Source organism: Carcharhinus amblyrhynchos, chromosome 2 (assembly GCF_965287045.1).
Source record: "Carcharhinus amblyrhynchos chromosome 2, sCarAmb.v2.hapA, whole genome shotgun sequence".
NCBI classification, from domain to species: domain Eukaryota; kingdom Metazoa; phylum Chordata; class Chondrichthyes; order Carcharhiniformes; family Carcharhinidae; genus Carcharhinus; species Carcharhinus amblyrhynchos.
The window spans coordinates 109,431,636-109,444,960 of NC_137325.1; the positions used below are offsets into that span (position 1 = coordinate 109,431,636).

At 42.8% G+C, this 13,325-nt stretch overlaps 1 protein-coding gene across 7 annotated transcripts in view; it reads left to right on the plus strand.

Annotated features, from left to right (window-relative positions):
- LOC145357497 (voltage-dependent L-type calcium channel subunit beta-2-like) overlaps positions 1–13,325 on the plus strand; it is a 191,678-nt gene that overhangs the window by 140,302 nt on the left and 38,051 nt on the right. For all 7 annotated transcript variants that reach the window (XM_080210919.1, XM_080210893.1, XM_080210930.1 and 4 more), the window contains exons 3-5: positions 8,732–8,854; positions 8,953–9,089; positions 12,833–12,909. In XM_080210919.1, the coding sequence (XP_080067045.1) occupies positions 8,732–8,854; positions 8,953–9,089; positions 12,833–12,909 (337 nt within the window). The remainder of the gene's footprint in view (positions 1–8,731; positions 8,855–8,952; positions 9,090–12,832; positions 12,910–13,325) is intronic.

Here is a 13,325-nt window from a genome sequence, read left to right on the forward strand (position 1 = left end):
CGGCATGATCAGTGAAATGGACAATTCCCATGCTGTATCACTCTATGATTGTAATGTTGAGATGAGTTGCTTCATCAAATAGGATGATTACATGTATTGGATGAGAAATGTATTGGACCTTTTGCAAAAGGAAATGCAAGCAAAGTTTATTCTGAAAAGTGCTCTGTTGGTTATTTTAGGATTTGGAGTTGAATCTGTGCTGGCCTTAATCTGTACATTTTATTATTGCAGTATTGGGGCTATAGCTTTTTTATATCCTGATTTTGGTTTTCCTGCATTTAACTATATTTGTATCAAACTGTATGAATACAGTGCCTTTAACAAATGTTTCACAAAGGCATAATCAGGCAAAAATGGACACCAAGCCAAAGAATGAACTACAAGTATTATAAAGGGCGGTCAGAGGTGGGGATAAACTTAAAGGGAGAAGGGAGAAATGGCAAAAAGAAAAAACGCTGGAAAATCTCAGCAGATCTGGCAGCATCTGTAAGGAGAGAATACAGTAGTTGGGATGTTTTGTTGAAGTTGTACAAGGCATTGGTAAGGCCACGCTTGGAATACTGTGTACGGTTATGGTCACCCTATTATAGAAAAGATGTTATTAAATTAGACTGCAGAAAAGATTTACTAGGATGCTTCCGGGACTTAATGGATTGAGTTATAAGGAGAGGCTCGATAGACTGGGACATTTTTCTCTGGAGCATCAGAGGCTGAGGGGTGACCTTATAGAGGTCTATAAAATAAAGAGGCATAGACAAGGTAGATAGTCAATATCTTTTCTCAAAGGTAGGGGAATCTAAAACTAGAGGGCATAGGTTTATGTTGAGAGGGGAGAGATACAAAAACGTCCAGAGGAGGAATTTTTTCACAGAGGGTGGTGAGTGTTTGGAGCAAGCTGCCAGAAGTAGTAGTAAAGGTGGGTACAATTTTATGTTTTTAAAAAACATTTAGATAGTTACATGGATAAAGTGGGTATAGAGGGATATGGGCCAAATGCAGGCAATTGGTATTACATAGAACATAGAACATTACAGCGCAGAACAGGCCCTTCGGCCCACGATGTTGCGCCGACCAGTTACAAAAACAATGACCCACTAGCCTATACCAATCCCTTTTCGTCCATAAACCTATCCAGAGATCTCTTAAACGCCCCCAAACTAGACGCATCTACAACTGCAGCAGGCAGGGCATTCCAATCCCTCACCACCCGCTGGGTAAAGAACCTACCCCTGACATCCGTCCTGTAGCTACCCCCCCTTAATTTAAAGTCATGCCCCCTCGTGCTAGCTTTCTCCATCCGAGGAAAAAGGCTATCACTATCCACCCTATCTAAACCTCTAATCATCTTATATGTTTCAATAAGATCCCCTCTTAGCCGCCTTCTTCCCAACGAAAACAACCCTAGATCCCTCAGTCTCTCCTCATAGGACCTCCCCACCATACCAGGCAACATCCTAGTAAACCTCCTCTGCACCCTCTCCAACGCCTCCACATCCTTCTTGTAATGCGGGGACCAGAACTGCACACAGTACTCCAAGTGCGGCCGCACTAGAGTAGTGTACAGTTGCAACATTACACTGCGACTCCTAAATTCAATCCCCCTACCAATAAACGCCAAGACACCGTACGCCTTCTTGACAACCTTATCTACTTGATTCCCAACTTTCAGGGATCTATGTACACACACACCTAGATCCCTCTGTTCATCCACACTATTCAAAGTCCTCCCGTTAGCCCTATACTCGACACATCTGTTGCTCCTACCAAAGTGAATTACCTCACACTTCTCCGCATTAAATTCCATCCGCCACCTCTCGGCCCAGCTCTGCAACCTATCTAAGTCTCCCTGCAGACTATGACACCCTTCCTCACAATCTACCACACCTCCAACTTTGGTGTCATCAGCAAATTTACTAATCCACCCAACTATACCCTCATCCAGATCATTAATAAAAATTACAAACAACAGTGGCCCCAAAACAGATCCCTGAGGCACACCACTCGTAACTGCACTCCATGATGAATATTTACCATCCACCACCACCCTCTGTCTCCTATCTGATAGCCAATTCCTGATCCAACTTCCTAGATTACCCACAATCCCATACATCTGCATTTTCTGCAGAAGCCTACCATGGTGAACCTTATCGAACGCCTTACTAAAATCCATGTATACCACGTCAACTGCCTTACCCCCATCCACCTCTTTGGTCACCTTCTCAAAAAACTCAATAAGGTTAGTAAGGCACGACCTACCTGCTACAAAACCATGCTGACTATTTCTAATCAATTCATTACACTCCAAATAACTATAAATCCTATCCCTAATAATTTTTTCTAAAACCTTGCCCACAACAGAAGTAAGACTCACCGGTCTATAATTCCCGGCAAAGTCTCTGTTCCCCTTCTTAAACAATGGGACAACATTCGCTATCCTCCAATCCTCCGGGACTACACCAGAGACCAATGACGACCTGAAGATCTGAGCCAGAGGCTCTGCAATCACCTCTCTAGCCTCCCAGAGAATCCTAGGGTAGATCCCATCCGGACCAGGGGACTTATCTATTTTCAGCCCCTCAAGAATTTCCAGCACATCCTCTTTATCAACCGTAATACTGTCTATTTTACACCCCTGCAACCCAATGTCCTCCTCAGCTATATTCATGTCCCCCTGCGTGAACACCGAAGAGAAATATTGGTTCAATACTTCTCCAATCTCCTCCGGTTCCACACACAACTTCCCCCTGCTGTCTGTAACTGGCCCTAATCTTGCCCTGACCAACCTTCTGTTCTTGACATACTTATAGAACGCCTTAGGATTCTCCTTAATCCTATCAGCCAAAGTCTTCTCATGTCCTCTTTTAGCCCTTCTCAACTCACTCTTCAACTCCCTCCTAGCCAATCTAAAGCTTTCTAGTGCACTATCTGAGCCCTCCAATCTCATCCGAACATAAGCCTCCTTTTTCTTTTTAACCATCGACTCAACTCTTTTAGTGCACCACGGTTCCCTAGATCTACCAAATCCACCATGCCTGACAGGGACATACCTATCAAGGACTCGCAGTAGCTGCTCCTTGAAAAAATTCCACATTTCAGATGTTCCCAGTCCCTGTAATCCCCTAATCCAATCCATGCTTCCTAATTCACTCCTGATAGCCTCATAATCGCCCTTACCCCAGCTAAAATTGCTGACCCGAGGTTCACGCCTATCTCTTCCCATCACTAAGGTGAACGTAACCGAATTGTGGTCACTATCACCAAAATGCACACCAACTTCCAAGTCTAGCACCTGGTCTGGCTCATTTCCCAGCACCAAATCCAATATAGCCTCACCTCTAGTTGGCCTGTCTACATACTGAGACAAAAAACCTTCCTGCACGCTTTGTACAAACACTGACCCCTCTAGCGAGCTAGAACTATAGCAACTCCAATCAATATTCGTAAAGTTAAAGTCCCCCATAACAATTACCCTATTACTTTCACTCCTAACCAGGATTGTCTCCGCAATCCTTTCCTCAACCTCTCTAGAACTTTTAGGAGGTCTATAAAAGACTCCCAACAGGGTGACCTCTCCTCTCCTATTTCTAATCTCCGCCCATACTACCTCAACTGACAAGTCCTCATCAAACTTTCTCTCCGACACTGTGATACAGTCCTTGACTAGCAATGCTACCCCACCCCCCCTTCTACCTTCTTCTCTACTCCGACTAAAGCATTTGTACCCCGGAACCTGCAACATCCATTCCTGACCCTGCTCTATCCATGTCTCAGAAATGGCCACAACATCAAAGTCCCAGGTACTGATCCACGCTGCAAGTTCATCCACTTTATTGCGAATACTCCTCGCATTAAAGTACACGCATTTCAAACCCTGCTCCGCCCCACCCCCACTATGCCGTGCCTTGCATTCCCCAACTATGCCCCCCTCACTTTCACCCCCTTTCCTCACTATCCCTCCCCCCCTCCGAATCAGTTTAAACCTTCCTGCATCGCTTTTGCAAATTTACCCCCCAGGATATTGATTCCCCTCTGGTTCAGGTGTAGACCATCCCTCTTATAGAGGTCCCACCTTCCCCAGAATGAGCCCCAATTGCTCAAGTACCTGAACCCCTCCCTCCTGCACCATCCCCTCAGCCACGAGTTCAAACTTTCCCTCTCCCTATTCCTCTCTAAACTATCCCGTGGCACAGGCAAGAGTCCAGATATAACTACTCTTTCTGACTTCGCCTTTAGTTTCCACCCCAACTCCATAAATCTTTGCTTAATATCCCCTTCCCTTAATCTCCCTATGTCATGTGTCCCCACATGAACTATAACTTGGGGTTGATCTCCCTCTCCCCTAAGAGTCCTGAATACTCTGTCCGATACATCCTGGACCCCAGCCCCTGGTAGGCAACACACCAGCCCAGAGTCCCTACCCTTACCTCCAACTCTCCTATCCGTCCCCATAACTGTGGAGTCCCCAATCACGAGGCCCACTCTCTTACCCCTAACCACCTGAGGCTTGCCAATAGGCTCACCCCCAGAGACCTGCTCCCTTTGGCTATCCCCAGTTGATTTCTCCTCAACTGTAGCCTCCAGGACCGAGAACCTATTTTGGAGGGGAACAGCCCCAGGGGATTGTCCCCCCAACTGCTTTTTGCCCCTCTTCCTGGCAGTGACCCAAGACTTATTCCTAGGAGTGACTATCTCCTTATAACTCCTTTCTATGTCTGCCTCCACTTCCCGAATTATACGGAGCTCCTCTAATTCCCCTTCCAGCTCCTTTACACGCTCCTCCAGAAACTGCAATCTAACACACTTCCCACAAGTAAAATCACCTGAAACACTGTGGGAGTCCCTCACTACATACATCCCACAGGAGATGCAGCTTACAGCCTGAACTGCCATCCCTGAATCAATTACCAGCAGAAAAGTAAAAATATAAAAAAAAAACTTCCCTCACACTTATAATTAGGTTAGAGGAGGTGGAAGGGTGGGATTCTCTACCAGTGTAGAGAATCGGGAATCCTCTCTGCACTAATTTATAGTGTTAGGGGCACGAGAAAAAAAAACTACAACTACCGGTAAGCGTCCTAGTGACGACTTCCGGTTTCTAACTAATTTAAAAAAAAACCGCCGAAACTCGCGACTTAACACTAAAAATAAAAAGTTAAACGGAATAAACAGAAAAATATACCTTATTTTTGCCTCCTCGCACGCCCAAAAATCGCTGCCTCTCGACTCAGCTCCACAGGAACAATGAGGCCGAGACACGGAGGTAGGTGTTTTTAAACCCGAAAAAAAAACTACAACTACCGGTAAGCGTCCTAGTGACGACTTCCGGTTTCTAACTAATTTAAAAAAAAACCGCCGAAACTCGCGACTTAACACTAAAAATAAAAAGTTAAACGGAATAAACAGAAAAATATACCTTATTTTAGGCATTTAAAAAAAAAGACGGCGTGGACAAGATGGGCCGAAGGGCCTGTTTCCATGCAGTAAACCTCTATGACTCTCAAATGTCCTCAGAAATGCAGGGCATTGGAGGGCAGTGAGACATAGGCAATAAATGCTGACCCAGCCAGCGACACTCACATCCCTAATAAAACATAGACAAGTGCTAGTTCTGCATTTATTTAAGAACTGAACTCAATTTATTAACACAGGGATAATGGATCGAGAAGGTAATGCCATGTATATCAGCTGCTTAATTTTGGAATCCAGGAATAGGCCACCAGGTCACCAGAATTTACTCATGCACAACAGTTTAAACTGATAGCCACCGTACAAAACTCCATTATTGGGGTGAATTTTACTGTCCTACCCACCACGGGAATTGGAGCTGGCGAGGGGCAGACCAGGCAGGATTTTCCAGTCTTGGGGCAAGCGAGGCTGGAAAAATCCCACCTCCCATCTCCACACCTACTCGATTCCTAAATAAAATTCCACTAAAATCTATTCTCCATCCTGTCAAGTGTAATTACTGATCCTAGTATAACAACTCCACTAATGGTTTTCAGACAGCATTATGTCAAAAACCACATCGTGGAAGCACAATTCACTCTTGAGTAAACTATATTTATATTTATTGCTTGTTGTTGTTTCTTGCTTCAGTTAAATGGTTTGAATGAATTATTAAATAGGCTATTGCATCAAGATTTACTGTCTTTATGCTCTGTTCTCAGAAATTGCACTGCATGGATGGCATTTTTTTGGCAAACTGGTTGTGTTTGTTCAGATTCAGCTGTGCTGCCACAACTGAGACCAAGCATTTTGTGTGCAATACTATATCCATGTTGTGCTGATCCCTATTCCAGATAGACTTCACTTGAGTCACAAAGTTTCAGCTTGAACTCCAAACTAGTAGAGTCGTAGTGGTTTACAGCATGGAAACAGGCCCTTCGGCCCAACTTGTCCATGCTGCCCAGTTTTTACATTTTAAACTAATTCCAATTGCTCACATTTGGCCATTTCCTCTGTATCCATCTTACCATGTAACTGCCTAAATGCTTTTTAAAAGACAAAATTGTTACTGTATCTACCATTACCTCTGGCAGCTCGTTGCAGACAATCACCACCACCTAGGTGAAAAACATTGTCACTCTGGACCCTTTTGTATCTCTCCCCTCTCACCTTAAACCTATGCTCTCCAGTTTTAGACTCCCCTATCTTTGGGAAAAGATGTTGACTATCTACCGTATCTATGCCTCTCATTATTTTTATAGGCCTCTGTAAGAACACCCCTACGCTCCCACGGAACTCCAATTCTGTCAAAGCACAGTAACCCCAAAACATTAAAAGAACATCAATTCACTGCGCAGAAGGAAGCCATTCAGCCTCTTGTCTTTGTGATATCTCTTTGCATGAACTAATCCCATTCCCTGCTATCCTCCATCATTCAGCTTTTAATATTTATCCCACTTTTAAAATGCAATGGTTTTTTTTCCCTCAGCTGTTGTCAGTGACAAATATTCCAACAACTCTGTGTAAATAAATTTCTGCTGACCTCTTTTTCTCCCTCCCTGAGTGACCATTTTAAGTTGATTCGGAGCCAAAGAAAAGCTTGCCTTATCTATTCTATCAAAACTTTTTTTTTTAATACATACAAACTTCTGAGTCTTTGACCTTTTTTTTTCCTAATCCAGCAGAAATGATCGAGTAGCTCATTTCTACTCTCACCCGTGACTTGCTCTCCCCACTTTATTGCACTTATCACAATGGGGTGCAATGCAGTAAGGACTCTAACTGTGGCTGAAATGATGTTTTATGTGGCTCCGTTTGCTGTTGTACTCTGCCACTCTCACAAAAGTTATTGAATGTGTGGGAATACTTCCTGCTGTCAGTGTGGGCAAAGCATCAGGGAATTAGATTGGTCATGAAGCATGACAGCTTGCAAGTCACTTAAACAGTTTATTTAAAATTAGAATTAAAATGGTGAGTGAGCGTCTGGAACAAGCTGCCAGAGGCAGTAGCAGGGACGGGTACAACTTTGTCTTTTAAAAAGCATTTAGACAGTTACATGAGTAAGATAGATATAGAAGGATATGGGCCAAACATTGGCAATTGGGACTAAGTTGGTGGTCTAAAAAAAAGGGCAGCATAGACAAGTTGGGCAGAAGGGCCTGTTTCCATGCTGTAGACCTCTATGAATCTGTTTCTTTTAGATTACCCACCAAACCAGGTTTAAACCAACTGAATGACAGTAACTGCCAAATAACAATGCTAAACCGGCCTGATATCTGATTAGTTTTATATTCAAAGTATTTGGTTGGAAGGTTCACTGTTCATACTGGTGGGATTTTCCCATCCTGCTGCAGTGAGTGGAGATTTGGCTGGGCGGCAAATTCTCCGACCATGCTGCAGCGGGAGCATGTCGTGAACAGCAGGTAAGATCACGCCCTTTAACGTTGAAATTGTATAGACGGGTTTTCACTTTGTGGGAGGCAGAACCCTCAGAAGATGAAGAAAATGATGTCAAACAATCCATGTGTTTGGGGAATTTACCATGGAATTTGAGGGTTTATTTAGGGCCCTTGCTGTTGCAGAAGGTCACTTAATATGCCTGGTTGCAGATTCACCCAACAATGGATTGTCTCCAGCTCCAACTGTACTTCGGTCCCACAAGGCTCTTTGCTGGAAACACAAGATTGGCAAGAGTCTTACCAGTGCTTCTTGAAATGGAATGCACTTCAGCAGCATGAACCCTGCCAGAAAAAGGAATCTTGTTGAAAGATTCCCTGTTGTGCCACAATCCATCTTTGATCATTAGGTGGGAGGGAATGCATACAGCTCTCTCTTGCCCTTTGAGCAAGTTTCTGATATAGAAAGGCACAAAACTGTTGAGAACGATGTGATGCTGGAGAGTAGGTAAGAAAAGGGAACCTATCAAAAAAAAAACAAAGCACTGCCTTTATTTTTAACATTGCTGGAAAATTGCTGAATTTTAATTCCAAAAGTCAAAAGTAAATTCTGAATATTTTTACATTTTTGAAAGATTTGGCTTCCATTGTGCAAATCAAATCTAGTCTGCAAGAAATGGAACACGATTGAAACTTTTCAATCAGTTCAGAAGTGCTTCTGCATCATGCTAACGCGTGTCTGAATGCAAAGTTACAGTCTAGTGAATGTAATGCCCAATGTACCAACAGTAAGGCATCGGCAGAGCACTGAACAGTCACAAGGCTGTCCATAGCTTCAGCAAATCTGAAACATATAACTTAAAAATATGTTCTATTTTTTGTCCTGGCAGACTAAACCTGTCGCATTTGCGGTACGGACAAATGTCGGCTACAGTGCGGCACTGGATAATGATGTTCCTGTCCCAGGCATGGCTATCTCATTTGAAGCAAAGGATTTTCTACATGTTAAAGAAGTAGGTTTGATACAGCTTTTAGCACAGCGGTTTTGATTTGAACATGCGCGGATATTTATGCTTTTGTTTTCTTTCCTTGCTTTTGCTCCCATGTTTAGAAATTTAGCAATGATTGGTGGATAGGACGGCTGGTTAAGGAAGGCTGTGAAATAGGATTCATCCCAAGTCCAGTCAAACTAGAAAACATGAGGTTCCAGAACGATCAAAAAGTGAAGCAAGGAAAATATCACTCCAGGTAAGCTTGAGGAATGAGAACTTCCTGATGTGGAAGATGCTTGGGATCAGCATGTGACAATTCCAATATGTTTCAATTTCCCTGAAATTCCTTCGGTTCAAATTCTCCCAATGACACAGCCACCTAGTCTGCTAAATCACATAATAGAAGTGTTATGGTGGGATTTTCCAGCCATGCTTGCCCCAAAACCGGAAAATCCAGCCCAAGATCAACAGACCTTTGCACTGTCCGCCCCCACCGCCCACCATGATTCCGGGTGGGATGGAAAAATTCCCCCATGTGATAAAACAGATAGTACTGCCTCATGACCTGTACAGAGACCAGAAAACTAAGGCCAGGCTGAAATTGGGATCCATTTCTGATTTGATTAACTGTACTCAACACTGAACATTGTTTGGGCCCAAACATCTAGGGAATTTGGGATACTTCAACTGGTGTAATTGTTGACGCTAGATTTATTCTGAATGTAAAATGTTAAAAATTTAAGGATGAAGGCTTTACACCTTGGGACGATTGCAATAAAAGGAAAATACAAATGTGTTTGCCCTAGTATTACCAAGACTACTGGCAACAGTTATAGGAGAATGCACGGATTGAAATGTAAATAAAATATTTTAAAGAACAATCTGCTTGTATTCATTTTAGATCAAGGGCTAGAATAATTCACTACAGCATAATCTGTATCGTTTAAGGGAGCATTAGTTGGACTACAAAATATTTGCAGTGGCAGCAGTTTGGCTTTTCAACTTTTATCAACAAGATAAAGCTTTCTTTTTATATCTAAACCTTCTGTTAGGAGATCTAAAGTCAATCTTTATATAGTAACTGCACCTTGTAATTAGCATGTATTTTGTCCAACTTGATTTTCATCGCTCTACTATTGGTATGGCTCCTGCTCTGACCAAGACCGCAAGAAACTACACAGGGTTGTGAACGTAGCCCAATCCATGATGCAAACCACCCTCCCATCCATTGACTCAATCTATACTTCCCACTGCCGTGGGAAAGCAGCCAGCATAATCAAGGACCCCACACACACCAGACATATTCTCTTCCACCTTCTTCCGTCGGAAAAAAGCAAGTACCAACAGACTCAAAAACAGTTTCTTCCCTGCTGAACTTCCTAGACTTTTGAATGGTCCTATCATATATTAAGCTGATCTTTCTCTTCACCTGACCTGTTACTGCAACACTATATTCTGTACCTTCTTTCCTTCTGCCCTATGTACTCTATGAATGATATCTTTTGTCTGTATGACACACAAGAAACAATACTCTTCACTGTATCCCAATACATGTGACAATAATAAATCAAATCAAATCAAAATTGACAGATTTGCCTTTATCTGGCTAGGTCCTAAACTCTGCAATTCCCTCTCTCTCGCCTCTCTACCTCTCTCTCCACCTTTTCAGGTTCTTTGAGAAAACCTGCCCCTTCAACCAAGATTTTAACCACCTGTCATAGTGGTGGAATGACTTAAGGTGCAAGAGGCCAGATTCAGAGGGTTGTCAAGATCTGAAAGGGTTGTGGTGCTTAGAGAAAGGTTACAGAAATGAGGGCCTGAAAAATAAACAGCGGGAGGGCTGAAAAGAATGGTGAATAATAGTGGGTGAATTCAATGCCAGACATAGAAAGAGATTAAAGGGAGATTAGATTATGAGAGAGAGGAGTAAAAGTGGGGAAAAATAGACCTGTGAAAAAAAAACGGCTAAATTTGAAAATTTCTTGAATTGAAATCAAGAGTCAGGTTAGAACCAGCAAATATGAAATTTGGACTGATATCAGGAAGATCTTAATGGGAATAATCTATATAGATTTCATTTCTCAACCGAATAGTGGAAACAATTGTCCTGGTAAAGTGCAAAAACTAACTAGATGCTCCAGTGTCAATTTGATGGGTAAACTAAGATAGGCTGAACGGAGTTCCTCATCCATAATTATCTTGTGATAAGAAAACATCAATTAAATCATTTACAATAATACCACACACAGTTGATTATAATTCTTTTAATGTTTCCATGGTCATTTTGTTTGCCCCGTGTTAAAAACTTGGAAATAACATGCAACCTGAAGAAATACAGTTCCACTCTTGTTCACTTCTGGGTAAGAATTTGATTGGCAATCATTGGCACTTATGTTAATAGGATTCAAAGACTGCAAGTAATTAGGCTAATTTTCTGTTGCTAGCTTAATGGGGAATTGATGTGCCATTGCAGCTACTTATTGCAAATCATTGTGAGGTTAAGTGAAATGCTATTTTTTTGAAGTTAACAGCAGAATGGCACAAATCAACCAATTACTTGTGGTGATTTGCATTTGGCAGGGTATCTCTTCCTTACTGCAAGCTTAAGGTCACAATTTACACATTGGCAAAGGCACGTGTCACTCAATTCAGTAAATTCTGGACCACTGGTGCATTTTGGAATTCTTGCTACTTGGTTTGATCCTCTTCGTTCAACAACCTGGAGAAATGGCAAAACACAGTTCCAAGTTTTTAACATGGGGTCAAAAAAACATGAGCCATTTTAATGAGCATTCTTCAGATGCAATTGAATATAAATGGTGTTGAAGCCACCAGCCAGCAGGAAGACCAACCTGCCATTGGGAGAATTGCAACAGGATTTTATACCAGCAGCTTTCTGACTTTTTGGACAGTATTCTCCAGCCTCACCTGTGGCTGGGATTTTCAGGCCCCGCTGCAGTGAATGGACATTTGGCTGTGCACCCAATTCTCCTTTCTTGTTGATATGGTGGTGGGGCGAAGGAGATTGGAGAATTCCAGCCTTTGATTCCCATTAGATCCTCTGTTCCCATCTGCCACCAAACCTGTCGCAGGTGGCATGGGAGAATTCCACCCTTGGGGGGGCTGGATTGTCCATGTCTGCTTTTGTTGGGCAGAATGGCAGCAAGACTGGAAAATCTCGTGAATGTTCAGATTGTGTTTCACGCTGATGCAAAAACATGATACAGTTGTCCCCATCCCCCTGTCCCTGAACAGGACCTGATGGCCTCTATGCCTATATCACCCTCCCACCCTGTTTAAAAAAAAAAGTCCATTCATGCTGGTGTGGGAGAAGACCGATGGGAATCACAACTGACCCCCCAAGCTGTGCACCTGGCAAGCAAACTGCCCAGAGGTAAGTGTGTTACTCAGTGGGGAGAGGGGCATGTCCAGGGACTGCCCCATGGAGAGTATCAAAGGGCAGTGCCTGGTCAGTGTCACGGGGTTGGGGAGGGGGCAGGGGGAGCAGTTTACATATGAACTTCTGTGCACTGGGATGGCCTTTAAAAATGGCTGCTCGATCCTGAAGAAAACCACCGTGGGTGCTGACAGCTTCAGTGTCTCTCTAAACCGCTATCGGCCTTTGTTGATAATTGGAAAATTAGTCTTTTTCGAGACAAATGAAGTCCCACTCTGTTCACTATCTTTCCTACTAGATATCAGCCTCTCAGTTCTAGTATCACTCTTGTGAATCTCTTGTGAACCTTCCCTTAACTCCCCTACTGCTCACATTCAGAATTGATTTGGAGGGAAGATGAATTTGTAGTCATTTAAAGTGTAGCGAACACAGTAAAGATAATGGTGATGAACATTGTACAAAATATCTGGACTGGCCAGCAGATGGGCTGAGAAATGGGCAAGGAGCTTATTTGATGAATGGAAGCATGGATGTTGGTTATGTTTGCCGTTTGAACAAATTCCTTGCAATATAATATTATTATCTCTCTTTCCGTCTTCTAGTAAATCGGGTGGAAATTCATCTTCCAGTTTTGGTGATGTGGCACCTAGTTCCAGGCGATCCACTCCACCCTCTTCTGGTAAGTGGGTCAACAAATTCTCTGCCTTCCAAAACACCTATATGTGATCATCATTAGTTTATTGATTGGATTTTGTCTGAATTGCATTGTTGAACCTGAATTTCATTCTGTCAGCTATGTATATTTAAAAGCAATGAGAATATTTTATCTTCCTGCCAGAGACTAGTAGTTTAATTAAAAATAACATTATGAAAAGAAACCCAGACATTGGGACTTCTAATCCTTAGCCCTACAATTTGGCACATCGAATGCTGGGGCTCTAGCTGCTGTCCAGTCTATTCTTCCTGAATCTGTATCTCTGAGTGAACGCAGGTATCATGATGAGTGTTAGCAGATTTCCATCCTGTTATCTGCTATGTAGCCTTCCTTGAGGCAGTATCAATCAGGTCACGTGACTAACCCTTTTATGCTGTAGC